Genomic DNA, 24,745 nt, shown 5'->3' on the forward strand with positions numbered 1-24,745 from the left:
ACAGAGAAAAACATTTTTATAATGTATAAAGCACGTTTACAGAACTTTTTTAAGTTATTTTACAAACAAAAAACTTGCTTACTACAAAGTTTAAGCTAGCTCATCTATAACAGGGAATTGCATCAAGAAAGCCAAGTGACAGTCATGACTTATAAAAGGTCAAATCCGAGTCAAATCCGAGACAAGCTGCTGCAAGTTTAGCAGATTGAGCACATAATTCTAAATCATAAGGGCACAACAGGTAAAAATGTTAAATTGAACCATCTCTTAGCTGGTCTCTCCAGATGCATTATAGTATAAAAAGCAGTGATGTTCAATCCCCATGAGTTTATTGAGAAACGCATTTAACATTATAAATCCAAATAGATTTACTTTGTCAAAAGAAAGAACATATTAATGTATGTTACTTGGAGTTGGTCGATAATCAGGGCGGTTCGAACCAGCAGTGAATGCTGTACAGATTCTACACAATAAGTTCATCTTCCAGAAAACCGTATTCAAATGTGAAATCAGTCCTGATTCTCTGGCACCTGAGAAAAGCAAAGACAGAAGTAACTGAATATCCGGAAAGGATAATTTTCTCAAAAAAGATTAGAATTACGTCCGCCATATAAATTACTCTCACTTGTTGATGCACACAAACACAGCAAAAGAAACCATTTTAATACAGTTTAGGAGTAAATTCTCAGTTATGTAGAGCTAGTTGTAATGACACAGTGACAGGACAAAGAGCCTTTTAATCTCTGAGATGGCAAGATTCTAAAAATTTCAGTTGGAAGTCAAATTACTATGCAAAAAAATACATGGAGTAATGTACAAATGGACGTCTAGAGTTTGGATAAACTTACCATCCATGTTGTTCGTCATTGGCAATATGGAAATCAAAGTACACATATGTCCCCTGTTCGAAATCATCTGTGGCCACTTTTGGCTCCTCGTGTCGTTGGAACCATATGTTGTACTTTCTGTGGTATCTCCAAGACTGCTTCTTCAATTCCTTAGCAGCCAGATATTGCTGGTAAGTATTCTGCATACATTAGTTAAATGAGAACAAAATCATTGAAACTACTAAGAATTTCAGACACAATGAGAAATGAAAGACTTTCGAAAACAAAAAAATAAATAAAAATTAAAGGAAAAAAAAAGGAAAAGAACCTGCTGGTAGTAAAATGCAAAAAACAAAGTATCAGTGCCATAAGCATCGGATCCAAGGCGTTCCCAGAAAGCAGGATTATTCACAATAGGTGCCTGTACTTGAGGAAAGCTTGAGGGGGTAACTGCTGGGTGTCTCTGTATATAGCAGAAGAAAACAGTGGATGATTTGGTGAAGAAGAAAATCAACAAATAACAAAATTTGGCAAGATCAAATTTCATACTGGGGTATAGGTCTTTGCACGCTCAGAATCTTTGGGTTGAGGAAGTTTATAGTAAGCAGCTTCCAGCATCTGCAAATTGTATAACTGATCATGAAATCCTCCAGGATTTGCAGCTGATGCAGAGACGCTATCACCAATGGCACCAAGGTCAGAGACTCCTCTTCGACCAATAACACCAAGACTTCCAGAAGGTGGATTGGATTGCAAAGGTTGCCCTGGAGAAAGATCAGTATCCCTCATCACCTGAGACGTTTCAACAAGTGAGCCAGTAACTCCAGCTTGCTGCATAAATAGCAACAGTTTAGTTGATTGCATCAATGTCTCACAGAAAAATATCTCTCGACGGTTGTAGATGTAAACTAAAGATGTTTAAATGTACAGGTGCATCCAATGCATAAGAAGGTTTCAAATCATCCTCTTGCATAAGATTCTTTCCAAGCCCAGAGTTTGAACCAGATTCTGCTGCTGAATCTTCAGAAATAGCTTGTTGCTCCTGCAACTCCTCAACTTTTGTGAGGCCTGAGTCTGCACAGTTACAAACAACATCCCATAATCAAGAAGTTGTAATGAATAAATAGCCCTCCAAAACAATTTATCGTATACAGCGGTCTCATAAACAATCACGTTGAACTCTACCCATATCAGACAATGGAAAATGTTTTAAACATAGCTTGGGATTTGTGCCCCAAATTTCCTTTTAGTGATGAATCTCCAAAGAATGGGCAACACTTCCACTTCTAATGCTTGATATAATAAGATATCTTGATGGAAAATGAACTAAGAGCAATGAGAAGTATTATATAAATGATATGACATATACTTGAATACTCCCTTCACGGAAAGTTTTACATCATACCAAGCTTAAGTTCCTGATCAGGCTTTTTTTTCCAGAAATATAAGAAGAAATCATGCAATTGTATAATTATAGCATTTAAAAGAATTCGAAAGACGTGGGCTGTCGAGAAGTTATAAAGTTTTCATGGAGTTTCGAAATTCAATACCGTAGATCAAAGATTTAGTCTAAAAATTAGCTGAAGATACAAACAACAGTCCTGTCTCTCAAAATAAGTTAACTTCTGGACTTCAAGAAGTGACCAAAAATAGACATTTACATGTTAAGTATTGTGCTTTTATCACATTTGCCTTTCCCTAAGAACAAAGAATATACTCATTTTCCATTCAAAGCTTGAATTTCAAGATTGCAGTTAAAAGGTACTACCAAATTGTCTTTGATTTCTCAAGTGGGATTTCACTTCTCTTCGACAGCGGCGGCAGTTGGTTTGGTTATCAAAATGGGGGAAGGAACAAAATTGGCCACGGGCTAACATACTTCAAATCTAAAAATTGATTTAACTCAATATTCTAAGCTTTGGCATGTTAAGTGCCATATGGATACGAGTAACATGAACTCAACAAATTATCAAAAATTACCAGCCTCCCTAGATACTGTAGATATAGGCGCCTGTTGATTAGATTGTTGATGGATTGCAGTTGGCTGCTGCTGCACTGAAGCAGGTGATATAACATTGTTAAGACCTGCAGCTTGGACGCCGACTCCCAACCCAAGCTGAGGAGCGACAGACGAGCCTTGAGAAGTGAACTGAAATTATTGCATCATGTCAACCACATATTTCATGCATCAAGAAAGCCAATATAAAAGAAATCAAGCATGTTTGGCAAAGTTTAATTATAATTTAAGCTAGCCAAACATTTTTTACCCACAAATTACTACCCATTTATTATACACACATTCCAGTAAGAACCACAGCTTATAAGCATTTAAAATGCATTACCAAACAAGCACTTTGTTCTAAGCAAATGTGCCACACCAAATCTTCTTCAGTCTTTACAATATCGACTTTTATGTTTTTGAAAAATTATTGGGAGTCATTAAAAACAATTGCAATAAACAATTCCATGAAATATAATAGTCCATTTAAAAGATATTAGAGGATGAGTACGGAATTTAACCAATTGTATGAGCGCATGTAAAAGTGAAAAAAGTGGTAATGAAAATTCCTACCTTTGAAACTATAAAGGAACACATAATCCTAAGTGTGTGTGTGTGTGTGTGTGCGCTTGAGGGAGCAATGTTCCATCATAAAATATCTAAGGAATAACCTTCAAGATTCATGAATTCATCCCAAAAGATCAAATATCATCCAACCTCGAATAAAATTGTTTGGCTAAACACACATAAAACTAGCTACAGAAGAGAAGGAAGAAAAACAAATAACGAAATGCAAATGACAGTTAAAAGGCAGGAAGCTTCAGGAAGGAACCCAGAAAAGAGCACCTGCTGCAAGAGTGGGTTCTGTTGCTGAGTGGCATACTGCTTTCCTCCAGCAAGAGAAGGCATCCCAAGAAGATTTGTCTGACTTTGCTGCTGTACCTGCTGATATCTTTGTAAAAACTTCTCCCTCTGGTCAGGAGCAATCTCAGTTCTGCCACGGAGCTGCCCCTGAAAATCCAGAGAGATATAATTAATACTATTCCATATGAATGGATTGCAGAAAACAGATAATATTAAAATATATGCTTCAGAACATCCCTTCCCCATGAGATTAAAGATGCACAAAACATGCAGCAAAACAAAGCATTCCCTAAGAAGTAAACGACCATAATTCTTGATAATGTACCATTAATGGTACAATTCTTACCACAGCACTAAGTTTTTCCGATTCTTCGATAAAATAAAAAAGAGGGGTGTGTGTGTGAGAGAGAGAGTAAGAGTAGCACATACTGCTTCATTCTGGTTCTGAAAGGAACTTCCAGGCCTCCATTGTATGCCAGGAACTCCAGACGGAGAAAAAACCCTGCCACCCATAACTCCACCCTCACTAACATTACCAGTCTCTGCCGAGCCCAGTCCATCATTAGCTTTGGCAGCTTGTGGCAAGATTATTCTGTTACTGACAGGGGAAACAACAGACTGCATCATGCTTCCGTTCCCCAATCTTTCATCAGGACCTAATATATTTCTTTTCCCTATTTCAGAAGCTGAAGGGAAAGTACCAAGGGCCCCACTGCTGGAAATTGTACTGCCAGAACTACTTGGGATAGTTGAAGGTTGGCTGGATAGAGCAGCTCTACTAAGACCCCTTAATCCAGTTTCAGCAAGAGCAATGGATGATTTATGAGCAGGGAAGGTTTCCTCTTCCTCTACCACACTTGACATGGTCACTGCAGATGAATCTACAACCACACCTGCAACTTTTAGAGCAACTTAACGAATCAGGAGTGAAAGAATAACAAAGGAGCTAATTCATCAGCTAAGATATAGTTGAGCCAGTTCAGTACCAGGATCAACATGGCTTGCTAATGGCGTTTGTGGTGCAGAAGGAATGAGTCCACTATTACTAGGAGGTGGGGTTCTTGCAACTGTATAAGAGTTACTCTCCTGGGAAGCTGTTTCATCTCCTAGTTCCTGGACAGAAGCACCCTGTTGGATTGTAGTAACTATGGCCTAGAGATAGCATCAAGTGATGCTACATGTCAGATACATCAACTAAATGCACAAGCACTCAGAAAAGCAAAAAAGAGTTAATAATTAAGCAGAAGCAACTTGGTAGTTCATTGTTGCATAATGATGCAGAAGCAACTTGGTTTATGTTAAGGTATGCCCCTACTACAATATATTTCATGTTGCACTGCGAAACTAATTCATATGCTGCTAAGCTGGTTTGTTTGCCTCTCAATAAAATAATTTCTCCTCTCTATTTGATCCACCAAAACAGAGTTGGAAAGAAGAGCTATATTAATGTATATCAGCCAAGGAGAAAGAGGAGTGAAACCAACCAAGGTAGTAAGGATAAAAACCAAACAATTTTATTCCATAATGATGAGAACGAAAGAAGACAAATTATAAACAAAAATTTAACAGAATGTTTAGAGTGAATCTTGAGGAACCACGACAATTCTGAGACGAAGAAGAAAATAAAGACGTAGAAAGTAATTCATCCAAATGGAGTCTCTAAGCTAGTATGGGAAGTATGTAGACAAGACGGGTATCTTAGGACTGACTACATTATTAAATGAGATCGTGAAGAGAAAATGATGCCTAACAAACGGAACATGGGAACTATAATGCCTATGTACAAGAATAACGGATATATTCAAGACTACATAAACTATGAAGATGCTAAGCTCATTAGTCAAACAATAAAATAGCAAACGATGGTTACTAAGCATAGATTGATGTGTAATTTAATGTCTTAGGGAACCAGTTTTCTTTTATGCCTGAGAGATCTACAATGGAAGTCATTTACCTACTCCATATACTGATGGGAAAACGGAAAAGAACTAAGATTTAAATATAATTCTTGTCCGTTTAGAAAAAGCTCAGACAACCAAGATCTTCAGTAAGCCCTCAAAGAATAAATCTCTATTACACGCCACAATTGGTAGGGGAAAAAACCCACAACCGATATACAAATATAAAGGATGTGTAAAACGGAATAGTCATGAGTGAGAGATTTAGTAGGGTAGAAGCATAGAACTCCATTACTATAACAAATTTTGTTCAAATGTTTTTGTGAACAAAATAACTCGAGTGGGTTTTAAGATTTATGTTAGTTATATTTCCAAAATATATAAATGCCTCAATTTTTCTCGATTCCTTCGTTTGTTTCTCTCAATCATTATATTTTTCTATTTAAAGTTTTAGTTCTTAATCATTATATTTCTATTTAAAGTGCTTCCTAAGCAGTCTGCTAACTCGTTCTGAAAAATAACTGAATTGTATGAGTTTTTCCTGATCAGCCAGCACATGCATCACAGAGCTGAACATGACAATCTCCAGCTCAGCTTCGATAAGTTTGCATGTGTCTGAAAACTGTTCCAGTAGGCACCTCAAAAAAATAGTTAATGCCTGCTATAACGGTTCAAGACAAGTTGATATGTAACACAAAAATTTCTCTTGGTGTCTTAGAACCAATAGTTTCTTAAGGTTTTGGATGGAAAAACACTAAGGGAATCTTCTTCTCCTCCATCCCCAGAAAAATCTACAGAGAGAGATCCAAAATTTTGGCGAAAAGTATTAACGGATCTGATCTAATCGATGGTCAACCTAACATTGGGGTAAAGAAAGAACATACTGAAGCTTGAGCAGATGTTGCAGCCAAAGAATTTTTCGTGTTTAAAACTGCACTGGAGGCACTAATACCCTGCCAACAGGAAAAAAAAAATGGAATTACAGTTTCTACTCCAACTTAGTCTTATCATCTCATAGGAAAGACAAAATATACCGGTGTTCAAGACAGCACACATCTCACATGCAAAACCTTGATAGGAGAAAAGGGAGAGAAAAAAAGGCACTTTCAGGAATCATAATGGAATAGCTTAAAGGTTTTCACCTAGCCTTCTACCCTTGCACTTGGTCACTGTGCGTGAAAAGTTCACACGACTTGGTATCAAAAAGAAAAAAACCATGTCTCTTCAAGATAATGGCAACACACTCACAATTTCAAAAACCAATAATTCTTTTAAATTGCTAACTACAACATACACATAACTATGCTATATTAGTAAACCATGGTTAGTAGTAACTCCTAATATTTGATTTGAAATGTTTCTGCACGTGACTGACAATTAAGAATACCATATATCCCAAAAAATTTATTGCCAAAAAGCATATGTAGAACTAAATAAAAAGCAACTTCACACAAAAAAGAACAAAAACGAGAGTGACATATGGGAGAATTAGTTCACCTTTGAGAGAGCAGGGATACCAATTGGACCTAGCTCTTCAAGAGACTCCACCTTGTCTAAAGGTAGAGAACTGTAAAGATCATCAACATCATTGAATTCATCAAAATCCTCCTACAAAATTATACCCAAAAGAAAGACAGATCAATATGTGCAAATCAAAAAAAAAAAAAAAAAAAGAAAAACAGAATAAATACATTTTAGGAAAATCCAAAGAAAGGGGCAATACAAATCTGCTCTCCTAATTTTTTTACATTTCATTCAAAATCACAATTGTGTCACTCTGCATCATTCAAAAAATCACAATCACAATAACAGGATAAGGAATCAAATAATATTGATAAAATTTGTCATCTATCGATGGATGGTTAAGAAAGCAATTTCTTAATATGAAAGACCTGATTCCGTTCAACGTAGTCATCCAAAAAATCCCTAACATCATTGACTTGCTCCGGACTCAATTCATCGTTGTCTAGTAGCCTCAAAATCAGTTCTAGCTTCTGTATATGAGCCTTATGCCGGGTAATGGATGTCTCCAAATGCGTCTGTGAACAAAAAAATTTTGTAAGCTACAGTAAGCACACAACAGCTCACTGGCACAAATATCTTATTCCTTCCTGTTATACCAGTCTGGGAGGCCTTGTTTTCCCTTTCTTAACAGAAAGACCCTCTATTTCAGCTTCAAAGCTATCAATTTGATTTTCCAGCTCCCCAACCTACTCAATAGGAAAATAACGACTTGAAAATAATTATGTCGAGATTAGCTTATTGTAAATAGCTAAAATTATATATTATGAAATGCTAGAAATATATAAATAGTTAAACAGAAAGATCTAGCTACTGAGAATAAAGCGATACCCATAGGCTGAATTAGCCATTCCAATCAAACAAGAAATGCTATGGTTAGCATAGGGAACAAATTGGGACCTATTAGGCTTCCCTGCTCATCTTAACTTCTAGAATTCAAACCACAAAAGATTGCATTGGTTCTCAAACAACTAATTATTTAGATTTATGAAAGACTTTAAATAAGCAAAAAGCAAAGAGGAGAAAAAAAGGATGTAAAAGGAAACAGCAAGTGAAATACTTCCATACTCTACATGACTCCAGATCAAGCAACTCAACAAAAAGAAACAGTAAGCAAAGTCTCAGGTGCATACCACATTGTTCAACCAATCTCTTGTCTCTGATTTAGCCTTTTCCTTAGGATCCTAGTGCACAAGGAAAAAATTAATATAAACACTACCTAAAATTATAACTAGAAGAGACGATAAAAATTTATCACACAATTCTAAGAAGCATGGATACAGATACATAATTCAGATACGATACAATACATACACGCCGATAAGAATTTTTTGAAAAAATTAGGATACGCCGATATGTTTTATAAAATTCAACATAATTTTATTAATATAAAGAAAAGTAATACAGAAGCATAGCAATTAAAAAAAAAAAAAAATACTAAAGTACTCTACCAACACGGGCTTACATATATTAAATCATTATCTATTTTGAATAATAGAATCAGCATAACACAATTTTAAATGTATTACTTAATACTAATCACTATCTATTTTCAATTAGAAAAATATATTTGTCAACTATAACACGGTTTCATATGTATTGCAAGATTAATAATATTGTGCATTTTCCAACAAAAAGGTCTAGTTAATTTTAAAACTCTAATTGTTTATTTTCAATAAATATTATTGATAATCAATAAGTTATTAAAATAATTTAAAAAATACATATCTGATACGTGTTGAAAATCATGCAATTTATGTATCGGATACGTATCGAAAATTAAAAATATATATAAAATAATCAAAAAAAAAAAAAAAAGTATCCGGTGTACGTATTGAAGGGTATCAGAGAGCATCAAAACTTGGATACATATCAAATACGGGTACGTAATGAGTTTATAAAAGTATCGGTGCTTCTTAGAAGCAGTTACAAGCTTTAAACTTTCCTTAACAAAACTGCAAAACAGATAATACAAACAAAACAAAACGGAAGTTAAAACAATATAGAACAAAAAAATTCTCATTTCTACCTTCACCATTGCGATGTGAACAATGTATCTGTTCATTGATTATCACAAGCACTAATATTAACATGAGTTTAAAGAACACATCTAGTGGCATGCTATAGACAAACGTAACACTTACACACTAAAAGATTGCTATTTTAATGAGTTTTTATACACAAGACTCCAAAATCTACTAAAACATAGGAAATCCATAATGGTGAACATTATAGAGCGTGGGGATTGTCGAAAACAGCAAAAAGACAGCGTAATGCCTACCACTTTAGTTGATACTGCCTATCTAAACTTGCACAATCAAATATTGCTCCTTGGTGGGTCTTAATTCACATAATTCCAAAATCTTCTAAAATAGAGGAAATCCTTAAAGTCGATCATAGAAATAGGGAATTGTCAAAAACAGGAAAAGAGCAGTGTAATGCCTACCGTTTTAGGTTGCTGGCCAAGGCCTTCTTTTGAGAATGCTTTCGTCTTAGTTTCCTTTTCACATATCTTAAATCTTTCCATTTCACGCTCAATAACCTTGCGAGCATCCATCAGAGCCTGATCATAAGAGGCACTAACCTATGTCAACATGTATCAGAAGAAATCCATTGTCAACCTCAGAGTGATGGCATTAAACAAGTGCATAAACTTTGTAGATTATTTCAGAAATTTTGCAAAAATTCAGTTCAGATGATGATATTATTGAAAGAAAAGGGAAAAGAGCACCTGGTGAAAAAGATATGCCAAAAGGAGTAACGGAAAGATACTAAAAATGTGTGTCAACAACTAAGCAAAATATGAGCTCAGAGCTTAATTTTATAAACAAAATGCGTTAAGCCCGAATACTCAATACACATGCTGAATCAATGCTGTGGATCAAAACATGAGATGAAATGGAATTGATCGATTAAATAGTTCTATATACCTCTGAGTTTACAACTAGAAGTAGACAGGCATACAGATTTTACAGCTAAACAAAATATAAAACGCTTAAACCTGATAAACTCAAAATGAGTGTTGAATCAAGGATGTGTATCAGAAAATTACTGCCGTTTATGGTATAGATGAAGTGAGGATAATCACTTAGATATGTCACTTGCTCAACTTCTCACTCACAAATGCCCTGCTACCACTTGCATAAGCCACTCGACAAATGCTAAAAGACGAAACTCAGTTAAAAAACATGACCACTAGCTTCTATAACATTCGCTACAGATACGCAAGCACAGATTCTTGGGTTGGAGTTATAATCTCTAGGATCCAACAGAACCATAAAATACAATTTTATATCTTCCAGATTATTTTTCTTATAAACTTCCATTGCAGCAGTATAAAAAGGATAAGCTGCTTTTAAGTAAATAAGTGAAGTTATGCGTGCTGGATAAGTTGCTTTGTAAGTATATCAAGCACATTTATGTTTAGCAATATATTAAATTAGAAGAAAAGTCAGTATAATAACTCACAGCACGCACAATCTTAATGACATGATTTACAAACTTTGGACACGATATCTCTTCCTTTGTGAACGAGTGGTACTGACCTTTATTCTTTAAACTTATAGTTTCAATAAACATTAAATCTATACAAAAGAATGACCCCACTCATTAGCAGCAAAAAATAAATAATTCAAAATTTAACAATGCAGCTGCAGTTATGTGACTCAAAAACTTTTATGTTCATGGACTAATTCCACAACATCAAATACACATCGTGAGATTGATGACTACCGAAATGAACTAAGCAAGTGGACTAATGTCATTTAGAAACAGGCCCTGAAAATTCAGAAAAGCAAAACGTAAATAAAAAAAAAATTCGGACAATGATTTTATGGTACTAGAAGAAAAATGCAGGGACAGAGTCAACAGTCGAGTGGACCTTCTTATCCTTGATCTCACTGGACTGTATCCATGTCTTAATCTGGTCTCTGTACCTCTGAAGCTTCTTTATTTCCTTCTTCAAGTCCGCCTCGAATTTCTCCTTCTGGTTCGCATTATCCGTATCGTAGACCTGATAACAAGCAAAGAAAAAAACAAACAATAAAAAAAAAAGAAAAAGAAAAAGAAAAAGAAGAATAGAGAGAGTATGAAAGAGAAGGCCGAAGGGACCTTGTTCCAAATACTATCGAAGAGGTCGACACCTTCTTGGACCTTCTTAAGAACGCGATCGATCTCTCCCTGTAGTTTCCGACTTGCACCCATTGCAAAATTCTATGAATGAAGTAGAAGAAAAACGAGAAATAATCATTCAAAAACCTGGGGTTTTTTAATTTGTTGCCAGTGAATCAGTGATCGTAAATTTCTCTGAAGTGTAGGGTTTTCGTGAAAGTAAAGACCACTGACGAGGCACATAGAGAGTGCTGTGCTGTGAATACGGGTTTCGCTCAGCCGGGTCGACCCGAACCATTGGGCCATACCGGGAAATCAAAAGAAGCCCACGATAAATTTAACGAAACTCTAGTATTAAAATCCTGAATTCTAAAGTTGGGGGAACTTTCACTTTTCAAAAATCAGATTTTTTTTTTTCAATTAATGTTTTTTAAAATAATTTTTTTACTAAATATATATACTCCAATACACAAAAACCCTAATTCATTTCAACACTCTCTCTACATTTTTCCCACAACAATCCAGTCGCCTCCCTCCATTCTCTCTACGCTGCCCGCTATCTTGAGAATTTCCGACGAACCACCCACCATTGAATTTTGTGTGATGGTGGTGATGATATTTGTGTGGTGGCGGTGTTGTGGTGGTGGCTGGAGGTGTCGAATATGGCGGTTATGGTGATGTTGGTGGATCTGAAGGTGAGGTGTGGAAGTGGTTTGCACGCACAAAGTGTTGTTAATGGTGGCTAAGCAAATCTATGACCTATGTGGGCGAAGTGGTGTTTTGTGTGTGTGGTGATGATGGTGTTTATATGTGTGGTGATGTGGTGGCTGATAGTGTCGGATATGGTGCTTGTCATGGTGGATAGTGCATCTGGTGGTGCGAAGTGGTGTTTTGTGAAGTGGTAGTAATGTTGTGTTCATTGTGTGGTGGTAGACCTAGTGGTTATGGTGATGGTGGTAGACCTGGTGGTGTAGTACGATGGTGGTACAAGTGGTTGATGGCAGGTGTGGTGCGGTAGTTTTGGTGGTTTTGGTTATTAAGAGTGTGGTGGTGACAGCTTCTATGTTTTGACAGTGGCGAAAGACGCCAGTGGTCGTGGTAGTGGATGCAGTGGTGATGGTGAGATGTTGATAGTCGTGATCTGTCGATGTGTATGTGTTGATTTTGTTTAAGATAGTGGTATTGTTGTCAGGTGATGGTGATGGTTTTGGCGATGGCTGGTGGTGCTATTGGAGACAGTGATTTTTTTGTGGTAGTTACGGATTAATTAGTTGATTATGACCATTAAATTGGTTAATTTGTGATCAATAAACAATATGTGACCAATAAAAATGATAAATTGTAATCAAGAAATAATGTGTGACTTAGAAAATTAATAATTTATGACTGTTTAATAAATTGTGGCATATAATTTTGTAATTTGTGACCTATAGATAAATTATGAAGTATAAATTTTTAATCTATGATCGATGAACAAACTGCGATTGATAATATTTTTGAATTGTGATCGTAAAATAAATTGTGACATTAAAATATTCTGATTTGTGATCGAAAAATAATATTTGGCTAATTAAATTGTAAATTTATGACTAAATTGTATAGATTTGTGACCTAATATGTTTAATTAATAAAATATATAATTAATTAAATTATATATAAATTTTAATGAATATTTGATTTTTGAAACTTTTATTATTACTTTTGAATTAAGCAATAGTCATCCTCTTACTTATGAAATTTTCCCAACCATATATTTTAGGATCCAATTTTAAAAATCAAATCTAAAGTTTCTTTATACAAAAATTAAATATTAATAATATTCAATATTCTCTATCTTTCACTCTAAATTATATCCACTCAAAACCATAAATCACAACCCATTTCTTCATGATCTCAGGCGACTTCGATGACTCCGACAACACCGACCGATGCAGTAGCACAGGACCTGGCACAATCCATTTATTCTTCTTCCTTTTTTTCTTTTAGTTTTTGAGCGATGTCGTGATTGACGGTTCGATAGTAGTGGGTGGGTGTGTATGGGTGCAATAGCGCTGTTGATGTGAATCCCGTAGCAACGTTGATTACGAAACCTACAACGAGATTGACGAACCCAAGAAAGCCAAATTAATCCAAAAGTTTAGGATTAATCCAAAAGAAAGTTGAACTAAAAAACTCGACAAGAACAACGATTGAAAGACCCTTTGATCACGCAATCCAAGAATTGAATCCGATTGTTTGAACGCCACAAGTTAACACTTGATAAGTTCGAAATTGTTCAAAGAAGAATGATGAAGAGAAGACAATACGCCTCACTTTAATTAAATATCAAAAATGTTAAAAGTTTTTAACAATTGAATGAAAATTCCTATTTATACTAAACCTAAAAACTAGGTAAAAATCGTGCAAAAGTCGAGCATAATCCCTAAAATATGGAAAAGAATCAAAAATTAACAAAATATGGAAAATTGCCAAAAATAGAAAATTCACCAAAATTTTTTGCATATGCGACCGCGACGTTCATTTCTATGCGGTCACATAGTTCAAGTATGTTTACCCCTTTGAGTTTTGGTAAGCCTCCATGCGACCGCAAGCCTCATAAGTTTATGCGGTCACATAGACTTATCATTTTCCTCTGTCTTCGGCCTTCGATATTAAATTAACCCAAGTTGATTTGGCCTTCGACCTGAACATGAAAATTGCTCCATTTTGAGTCCCGAACATGGTTCCATCAATGGTTTCTTGAATGAGTAATCCCATCACTTGTTTCACTAGCTTTGCCCTTGATCGCATCATTGGTCCGCCATCGACTATCAACGGGTCTCGTCTCGCACTTGCCTCCCGGGTCATATCACCCCCTCTCTCTTCAAAAGGATTCGTCCTCAAATCTGAACATGCATCAAACAGAGAGAGATCGGATACATTAAAAGTAGCCGGAACATTATATTCAGCTGGAAGGTCCAATTTGTATGCATTATCATTTATCTTTTCAATAACTTGAAATGGACCATCGTCCCTCGGTTGCAACTTGGACTTCCTTTGCTCCGGAAACCGCTCCTTCCTGAAGTGCACCCAAACCCAATCTCGTGGTTCGAATGTCACGCGCTTCCTACCTTTGTTCGCCTGCGACGCAACTAGCTTACCTTTGTTTTCAATTTATGCTTTTACCTTTTCATGAAATGACTTAACCAATTCCGCCTTCTTTTTGCCATCTAAACTACCACGTTCATTCACAGGTAAAGGAATTAAATCCAAAAGAGTTAGCGGATTAAAACCATATACAATTTCAAATGAAGAATATGACGTAATAGAGTGAATAGCTCGATTGTATGCAAATTCAACAAATGGTAGACACTTCTCCCAACTTTTCAAATTTTTATAGATTACTGTGCGCAACAATTGTGTCATGGTCCTATTCACCATCTCGATTTGCCCATTCGTTTGTGAGTGACAGGTTGTGGAAAATAGTAATTTAGTGCCTAACTTACCCCACAAAACTCTCCAAAAGTGACTTTAAAATTTGACATCCCGATTCGACACAATGCTTCTAGGAACTCCATGTAAACGCACAATCTCTTTAAAAAATAAGTCAGCAATGTTTGTGGCATCGTCTGTTTTGTGACATGATATAAAATGTGCCGTTTTGCTGACCCTATCTCGATGGACTTTGTTTTGGGTTTACCTAGGACTAAGAGAGGTCGGTTTACCTTGTCCCCGCAAGTGCTTTTGTGACTCATGATCGGTGTGTATTACGAACTCCTTCGGCCAAAGATAATACTGTTAAGTCTCCAAAACTCGAACAAGTGCATAAAGCTCTTTATCATATGTAGGATAATTTAAAGCAGCTCCACTCAATTTCTCGCTGAAATATGCTATAGGCCTCCGATCCTGCATTAAAACTGCTACAATCCCTATTCCTGATGTATCACACTCAATCTCGAATGTTTTGTCAAAATTAGGTAATGTTAAAACAGGTGCTTCACACAATCTACCTTTAATAGTATTAAATGCAAGTTCCTATTCATCACCCCAATGAAAACATACACTCTTTTTAACTACTTCCGTGAGTGGTGCGGTGATAGTGCTAAAATCTTTCACAAAACGCCGATAAAAACTAGCCAAACCATGAAAACTCCTAACTTCCATTATACTTTTATATGTCGGCCAATCTCTAATAGCTTTTATCTTTTCATCGTCTACTCCTACCCTATTAGCACTAACCACAAATCCAAAAAATATAACTTTATCCATACAAAACGTGCATTTCTTAAGATTGGCATAGAGTTGTTCTTTCCTTAAAACAATTAGTACACATTTTAAATGTTCCAAATGCTATTCTAGGTCTTTGCTATAAATTAAAATGTCAAAATAAATTACAACAAATTTTCCTATAAAAGCACGTAAAACATGATTCATTAAGCACATAAAAGTGTTGGGTGCATTTGTGAATCCAAACGGCATAACCAACCATTCATATAAACCATATTTAGTTTTAAAAGCCGTTTTCCATTCATCACCCTGCCGCATACGAATTTGATGATACCCGCTTTTTAAATCAATTTTAGAAAATATGCAAGCACCATGTAATTCATCAAGCATGTCATCTAACCTAGGTATAGGATGACGATACTTTACCGTTACATTGCTGATAGCTCTACAATCCACGCACATTCGCCATGTTTCATCTTTTTTTGGCACAAGCAAAACCGGTACCGCACAAGGACTCATGCTTTCCCTCACGTATTCTTTGCTCATCAACTCCTCCACCTGTTTTTTAAGCTCCTTAGTTTCATCAGGATTGCTTCGATAAGCCGGTTAATTTGGAATGACAGTTCCGGGTATGAAGTCAATTTGATGTTCAATGCCTCAAATAGGTAGCAATCCACTTGGTGCATCCTCCTAAAATACATCGTCGAATTCCTACAACAAAGACTTAGCCAAACTATGGAAGGGTGGGTTAGTTTCCTCAAAATTGAGGAGTGATTCCTTATAAACGAACAAGATCATTTCTTTTCTCTCAACTACTGTCCTCATCAAATCACTCTCTTTGCAAAAAAGTTCGCTCGTGTTTTCTCTCTTCTCTCGAAACACTCCACTTCTTTTCTCTCTTATGCTTGCTCTCTCTTTTTCTCTCTAGTGGCTATCTCAACATTTTCTCTCTTCTTCTCTAACTCACCACTTTCTCCCTCTTTTTTCTAACTCCTTGACTCTCCTCTCTTCCTCACTTCTAAATTTTAATTGGTTCTCATAGACTTGTGCCAGCGTTAATGACACAAGAGTAATCGTCATTCCATCCTTAATGAAACTATATCGATTTGTGTACCCATCATGCATAGCCTTCCTATCGTATTGCCATGGTCACCATAATAAAATATGTCCCGCTTGTATTGGAACCACATCACACATTAACTCGTCCTTATAACTCCCAATTGACAAATTAATTAACACTTTTCGATTCACCCTCACCTCGCCACTCTCATTCAACCATTGCAATTTATAAGGTCTCAGGTGTTTCATCAATGTTAAACCCAACTTTTCTACAAGAGATACCCTAGTTACATTAGTGCAACTACCACCATCAATTATAACACTACATACCGTATTGTTGACGTGGCGTCGAGTGTGGAAAATGTTCTCCCGTTGCAACTCTAAGTCATTTGCTTTGACGTGAGTAGTTAGAGCTCGTCTCGTGACTAGTAGATCCCCAATTGGCCCTTCAACTTTTTCTTCTTCACTAATACCTTCCAACGCTGGCATGTCATCAAACTCGCCATCACTATCGCTCACTATCTCCCCATTATCCTGCAACACCATTGCCCGTTTGTTTGGCCATTGAGAAGCAATATGCCCCGTTCCCAAACACCTAAAGCATTCGATGTCCCGATTGCGAGACAGTTGTGCCTCCGATTTTGATATTGGTTTGCTAGCATTTTCATCCTTACCCTTTTGTCGATCACTTTTACCTCTAGGTGCAGCCCCCTTTTTGTTATTGTCATCCCACTTCGATTTCCATGTTGAATTAGAATTCGAAGTACCCAACGGTTGTCTAGACGCCCTCTTCCTCTTCAATTGTCTCTCGACCTTCATTGCCACATGTAATATGTCCTCGATTTCCACATAGTGTTGCAACTCTACAACGTTTGCAATATCCCGATTTAACCCATTCAAGAACCGTGCCATGGTAGCTTCCCAATCTTCCTCCACATTAGCCCAAATCATAAGAATTTCCATCTCCTTGTGATAATCCTTACGCTTTTTGACCCTTGATACAAACCTTGTAATTTTTGATGGATTTTCCTATAATAGTGTCTCGGAACAAACCTCCTCCTCATCAATGTCTTCAACTCATTCCAAGTGCTAATTGGCCTTTCTCGAGTTCTACGCCGGGATGTAAGTACTTGATCCCACCAAGACATCGCGTAATCCATAAATTCAAGCACCGCCAATTTTACCTTTTTCTCCTCCGAATAATTATAACACTCAAAAATCATCTCAACCTTCCTTTCCCACTCTAAATATGCTTCCGGATCGCTTTTTCCCTTAAATTGCGGAATAGTCATTTTAATACTCCCCAAATTTTCATCTACTTCATCTCCCAAGTTATTTCTACCCCGTCTTTCCATCCTATCACCCCTATGCCTCGCTTGACCTATATCAATGTCATTTTCATCAAAATCATCATCATCACCATGATACTCATCCCGCTTTCCTCTCCTAGATTCACGCCTACCCGGCCCTCTAGCATTAGACATCTCCACTTGTCCCCGGCTGAGATTAGCAATTGTGGTACCTATTTGCACCATCCATTTCGCTCGTCTATCCACCTTCTCCCTAACATCACCAAGTATTCGTTCAAACCTCCGTATCATGTCTTCCGAAGCATTGCTGTCATTACCGTTTCGGCTGGAGTTGGAACCTTCTCTTTCCGACATCATGTCACACAAATTTATATGCCTCACAAATATATCACTCGAAAAACACTCAATATGGTTTTTTCCCTCTACTAAACTCATCACTCTGTCTTTTACCACTCAAAATCTCCCTTCAAGTACTTCAAAAAACCAAGTGAACTAAATCAAGTTTTTTATCGAGAATTCAACAACCGAATAATAACCAAGAATCACGAGACTCAAGGAATTGAATTTAGGTGGAATAGATGATTATTTTTTTTTACAAGAATATGTGAATAGACTCAATACTAAAGTGAAGAATCGACACAATGGAATAACCAAATCACACAATTCAAGAGTCATTTTTGTGTTGGTAGCAAAAAAAAACAAGAAATAATAATATCAATTTTTTTTTAATTTTACTGTACGGATGAACAGTAACCGTACGATGAACAATAGTATTTTTTTTTTAACTTCTCTTGTAAAGAAAAAATGATTAAACTACCAACAACTCAATGAATTGAAATTGACTAATTTAACGACACGAGAATGACAATAGAAATTGGGAAGAATGAAGAAAATAAGAAAAGACTTAACAAGTAACGAAAAGATATAACCTTCAATTAATTTGGAGTCTTGCTCTGATACCAACCAATGCGAACCCCGTAGCAATGTTGACTACGAAACGCACAACGAGATTGACGAACCCAAGAAAGTCAAATTAATCCAAAAGTTTAGGATTAATCCAAAAGAAAGTAGAACCAAAAAACTCGACAAGAACGACGCTTGAAAGACCCCTTGATCACGCAATACAAGAATTGAATCCGGTTGTTTGAACGCCACAAGTTAACACTTGATAAGTTCGAAATTATTCAAAGAAGAACGATGAAGAGAAGACAATACACCTCACTTTAATTGAATATCAAAAATGTCAAAAGTTTTTAACAATTGAATGAAAACTCCTATTTATACTAAACCTAAAAACTAGGTAAAAATCGTACAAAAGTCGAGCATAATCCCCAAAATATGGAAAATTGCCAAATTTTTTGCTTGTGCGGCCACATGGTGTATTTTCATGCAGTCGCATGGTTCAACAAGAAATGCCATCTTGATTTTCGGTATGCCACCATGCGGCCGCATGGTGTTTTTACTGTGCGGTCGCACGGGCTTATTTTCAGCCTCCGATTTCACCGCTTGATAACAAATTGATCCAAGTTGATTTGGCCTTCGACCCGAACATGAAAGTTGCTCCATTTTGAGTCCCGAACATGGTTCCATCAATGGTTTCTTGAACGAGCAATCCCATCGCTTGTCTTACTTGCTTTGCCTTTGATCGCGTCATTAATTCGCCATCGGCTATCAACGGGTCTCATCTCGCACTTGCCTTCGTCGGGCTCGACTCCCGGGTCATATCAGTTGTGGTAGTGTGTGCTATGGGTGTGGTGGTGTTGAGGCATGGTGGTGGCTCTGGCAGTAGTGTGGTAGTTATTGCGGTGGTTATATAGTTGTTGTAGTGGTTGTATGTGGTGGTGGTGTGGTTGATGCGGCGATGATGGCGATAGTGATAGTGCTCTGTGACAAATTTGGGGATTGTTTTGATAGGGGTTGTAGTTGTGAAGTGGTGGTGGTGGTGTTTGGCTGCAATGTTTGAGATGATGGTTTTGCTATTGGCAGTTGGTGGTGGTGGTTCTTGCAACGATGATTTCTACTAAGATGTCACTAGTGCTAGTGGTCAGATGGTAGTCACAAGTGTTGGTCGTAGTCAACTAGTCATAAATGATTTGATTCTTTCGTGACCGATAAATTGGTTAATGTATGACCAGTGAAATAGATAAATTGTGTGATCAAAAAATTTGTTAATCTATGACTAATAATTTGATGATTTATGACTTAAATATAATTCGTGACTAATTAATTTGATGTTTTTGTGAGCATAAATAAGTTGTGACTTTTTGTGATTTATGATTAAGGAATAATATGAGGCCTATTAATTTGATAAATTTGTGATTGTGAAATAATTTTTGACTTGTAAAATTTTAATTGTGACCGATAAATTATTCGTAACCAATTAATCCGATAATTTGTGACCAAATTCTATATAATTGCGACCCAATATTTAAATTATAAAATATATTTTTAATTAATTATTTCAAAAACAAAAATTTAATAAATATCTTATTTTTAAAGTTTTAAACCTTTTATTTTAGGGATGTGTATTCAATTGAAATTTTTAATGACTTTTTGGATTTAAAAAGTTTAGGGGTATTTAATGTAGAATTTTGGAGACTCTTTAAAAGTATTGGTATATTCAATTGAGATTTGACTTTTAAAAATCTTTAAAAGTCACGGTGTATTTAATTGAGATTTTTATAAACTATTAAAAAATTTATAAAAGTTACGATGTATTCAATAAGGACTTTTTAGAAATCTTTATAAGTTTTTGGATATTCAAATTTTAATGATTTCTAAATACTTTTATAAAAGTCTCTGGAGTACCAATTTTTAAGCAGAAATACTCATATAAAATCTCAAAATTTGTTTCTCATTAATCACAAGATTTTAGAAGACTTTCACAAAATTATCTTTCAAAAATTTGTTTAAAGCGATGACTTCCATGAATAATAAAAATCTTGTGAAAGAAAAGAAGCCCTAGAACTCCCTTTTTAAGTGATAACTTTCACAATAACAATTATATTGACACCACGATTTTTATTATTTACAACACATTTCAATTGCAATTAAGGTTTACAATTTTGTCTCATTTTTTGCACTTGCATCTGCCACTTTTTTCCTCGTAGTGTTGTCCTTGACTTTCATTTAACCAGGATATCTTGTCTTCGATGATGATTTCGATCCAAATATTTTGCTAACATGCATTGAAACAAGGGAGAAATATATTGTCCAACTTTTCTAATTTTTGTTTATCTTGATTATTTTGCCCATGTTTGATGAAAATTAAAATTAAAATTTTATTCCAAGTTAAAGTCATCAGTTATTTTTACCACATATTTTATGGGATCCATAACTTTTCAATCACATATTTTATCATTTTTTACCAAAATCTACTAAAAATATTATTTTATTCCCCACCAAATAAGTGCTTAAAAATGTGAGAAACAAATGAATATAATTTTTATATTCTCCTAACAAATTCTTTTGATGAAAACTGTAGTTTGATCCAAGATGTGCAAACTAATAAAAATGTTGAGGAAAGGAATGTGACCAAAAAAAAAAAAAAGTTAGGAATATAAGAGCAAAAATAAAACACATACATTGCAAATAAAACGTGGTGTAGTTAACAATAACCAGCCTTTCCACAAACACAACACACGATCGCATGTCCCTTTGACATCGTTACTTTTAGTATAACGGGGGGATATATCCACCTTTTTCTCTCCAATTCTCGTGATAAAACTGACCAAGTGGAGTTGATGAGTTTTTTTCACTCATAATTTTCGAACAATTTTAGCTTGATTAAATGCTAGATTTTATGAGTATAGAACGTTTTTGATATATTTGTTAGTGTTGTTTTGAAGATAAGGAGAAGCGATGTGAAAAAAAGTATTAAAATGGACGAAGAGGCCAAAAACACGAAATTGGGGGCAGAAAGACGGCACTTAGGCGCTGCACTCATAGCGCCTAGGTGCTACAAAACGAAAAAAAGATGAAATTTGGACTTGAGAGGTAGAGCCTAGGGGCCACAACCATAGCGCCTAGGCGCTGAAGACACAGCACGTAGGTGCTCTAAGCGCTGTCTTGTAGTGCCTAGGCGCTGCGATTGGCGATTTAGGGCGCGTTTTTTGGGCCGTTTTTAAAGCCATAAAAACGGAGGGGCGCCTATAAATACTTCTTCCTCATACTTTTGAGGGGTTCTTGACATATTGGAGAGAAAACAATAAGAAGGGAGATTCAAAGGAGAAATTTAAGAAGATTAACACCAAGAATTAAAGATTGGAAGCATTCATTGGAAGAGGAAGGAGATCTTGGTGCAAGAATTCCACTTTTTCTTCTACATCTTTATTTCAAACTCAGTGATATATTCTAAGACAATTTTCTATTTTTCTTCCATTATTATGAGTAGTTAAATTTGATTTTAGGGCGAACAATATAATCTTTTAGAATCCTTTATTTCATGCAATTGAGATTCTAGTGTTTTTATATTTTATGTGTTGATTTTAATGTTGTTCTTAATACATTTAATTACTTGATCACTAATTAGATGATTTGTAAACAATGATTGCGTAGAGATATGGATTATTTGTTTAGACCACATGTTAAAATCCGGTAAATTGATATAATGTGTAGAGATACCTATATTGATTGTTGCGGTCGTGTATAAATTCTTAGAGCCAATGTCTCGTTTAATTAAATTTAATTTGCATAGAGATATGGAATTAAACTAATTAAATATAGGTTCAATGAGAACTCGAGAGGGGTAAGTTGAATACAATAGAAGAATTCGACCGAACACTACCTTAGGTTTTATGAATCTTGATTTATGAAGTAAAGGTAACCAATAGGTGAAATTGTTCCGCCTTAACGTCCATTTATTGTTTGAATTCTCAATCACTTTTCCTCGAATCCAATCGCATTTTTAAGTCTTTAGAATAAAAATCACATTTAATCATTGTTTTTTATTTATATTCATCAAATAGTAGTTAAAGAAAGATTAAATTAAGTGCTAAAAAATAGTCCTTGTGGGATCGATACTCGGACTCTTAGGTCAACTATTACTTGTTACGGGTCATACACTTGCGAAACAAAATTTTACAACAGGAGTGCATAGATTCCTTTTAGAGAGAGATGCAAGTACAAAGATCCTATTTGACTGCCATTAAAGTAAATTTTAATGGAAAAAAATGAATTTTTGAAGAAAGTGTGATTAAAAAGTAAAAAAATTTTTTTTGAATTTATATGCAAAATATTTTATTATAAGAATATAAAGGTGTGAGAATATGAAGGGAGATATGAAATATTCAAAACAGATCCATTGGATGGACGTCAAGTGATTGATATTATCCCTCCAAGACAAAACTTCTTGTTTCAGAGGGCGAAACCATTCAATTTGTAACTGAAAATGAATTTAAGAAAAAAATGAATTTCGTTTTAATTGTTGTCAAATATGGCCTAAATGGGTTCTGCTGTAAAAACAGGGGAAGTGGAATAGGGATTAGATCCAGGGGAGACGTGATCTCAGCTCTCAATCTGAATTTTTTAAAATTCAAATCCAAGGCAAGGTCTCGCCACCTCAGCCCTGAATCTAATCCCGAGACAAGCAGCAAAATCTGGGCTAAATAAGCTCTTTAGTGATGTAGAAAACAAGCATTGTGTAAAACGTGACAATATTATGGAGCAACAAAATTCATTACTTCAAGTATTAGTGACAAAATCTATTTCATAAAAAAGTATTAGAATATTGAAATTCAAAAGTACAAGTAAAAATAAAATAAAATTATAACCGTCACCTTATCAAACAAGCGATAAGTGGAATGAAATTGCCCAAGAAAGAACTATCACAAAAGTAAAAATGTAATCTTTCTTTCCCACCCTAGCTGAAGCCGTTCGCAATCAGTTGGAGACTTGGGAGTATACTTGGTATGCTGTATTAGACAATACTCAACAATACAATAGACAAAAATCTAACCTCCTTTTCTCATTTTATTCTATCCAAAGTACATTGCGGTCCAACAAACCAAACATTCCATTACAAGGATCACAATGTGTCTGCAAATGGTTTTGAATGCTAACCCAGGTTAGAATTCCGGTTTATACTGGCAGCTGCATCGAAAACTATTATCCCCAATACAACAATTTCAGGACAAAATCAGCAGCTAGTGTAGCTAATAAATCTGCAAATACTCAGCACCAATTCCAAGTAGTCTATCAATATGCATGTACGTCATCACACCAAAATCAAAATCTAAAATTTAACAGAGATGCTAAATCAGATACTTTTCCAGGTTACTATATTACAACAGCATGTGCATATTACTGTCTTTTTTCCATCTGCCATTACCAAACAATACACTAGAATGTCAAGTTCATCGATGAAGACTTCAAAATGATGCCTTGCGGCCCAAAGATGTATTTGTTTTGTGATGTAACTCGAGTCTTATCTGACATTACGAGGAGAAAAGACTAAGATACATGCACTAAAAAACGAGATATATTATTCCTTTTTTTAACTCCTGAGTATGATTCAGCAAAACTAGTAAATCAAACAAGATCAACAGGCTCAGATGTTAATATAGTAGGCTTCCCTTATCAACTTATCTATGACAGTTAATAAGGCTTCTTTCCACACAAGATATTCTCCCAGCAAGGGAATTTAAAAACAACGATGAAATCATGGTACCTTCCGCTACTAGCAACAGCATATCATTTTTCCAACTCAATCATGGTTCTCTTTTGTCATTACTGTATATTCAAGATTTCAGCCAAATGAATGGATGAAATGGCAACATTTTTTAGATCTAAAAAAGAAAAAACCAACTCGCCGTTTACAGATTTTTCAAGATGCTTTCTCTACTCAAAGATTAACTGCTGATCCTTGCAAAAATATTAGAATAACTTTGAACTTTTCATTTGCCCCTTCAAGATAGACTTCTCCCTAGGAAAACTATGCTTTCATACATTCCC

The 24,745-nt window shown here is 35.5% G+C and overlaps 2 protein-coding genes across 16 annotated transcripts in view; both read right to left on the reverse strand.

Annotated features, from left to right (window-relative positions):
* Positions 1-227: 227 nt before the first annotated feature.
* On the reverse strand, positions 228-11,463 carry LOC111381118 (CCR4-NOT transcription complex subunit 3). Of its 15 annotated transcripts, none has more exons than XM_023004850.1 (17): positions 11,220-11,463; positions 10,990-11,121; positions 9,556-9,672; positions 8,243-8,293; positions 7,709-7,798; positions 7,481-7,627; positions 7,086-7,196; positions 6,473-6,541; positions 4,677-4,842; positions 4,120-4,601; positions 3,673-3,837; positions 2,808-2,976; positions 1,756-1,901; positions 1,377-1,658; positions 1,156-1,290; positions 849-1,027; positions 228-530 (listed from the first exon to the last, which is right to left on the reverse strand). In XM_023004850.1, the coding sequence occupies exons 1-17, from the start codon at positions 11,310-11,312 to the stop codon at positions 464-466; spliced, it is 2,601 nt and encodes an 866-aa protein (XP_022860618.1). In that variant the 5' UTR covers positions 11,313-11,463; the 3' UTR covers positions 228-463. The 15 variants fall into 15 exon arrangements, with proteins under 15 accessions (XP_022860618.1, XP_022860621.1, XP_022860620.1 ...); XM_023004853.1 differs by having other exon boundaries at positions 4,120-4,589; positions 4,677-4,803; positions 9,556-9,693; XM_023004852.1 differs by having other exon boundaries at positions 4,677-4,803; positions 9,556-9,693.
* A 12,057-nt stretch (positions 11,464-23,520) lies between these two features.
* The window catches only part of LOC111381123 (protein cornichon homolog 4-like), a 3,966-nt gene continuing 2,741 nt past the window's right edge, over positions 23,521-24,745 (reverse strand). Inside the window, exon 5 of the mRNA XM_023004864.1 lies at positions 23,521-23,955. The gene's annotated coding sequence lies outside the window, so the exon portion shown is untranslated. The remainder of the gene's footprint in view (positions 23,956-24,745) is intronic.

Source organism: Olea europaea, unplaced genomic scaffold (genome assembly GCF_002742605.1).
Source record: "Olea europaea var. sylvestris unplaced genomic scaffold, O_europaea_v1 scaffold2259, whole genome shotgun sequence".
Taxonomy (NCBI): Eukaryota; Viridiplantae; Streptophyta; class Magnoliopsida; order Lamiales; family Oleaceae; genus Olea; species Olea europaea.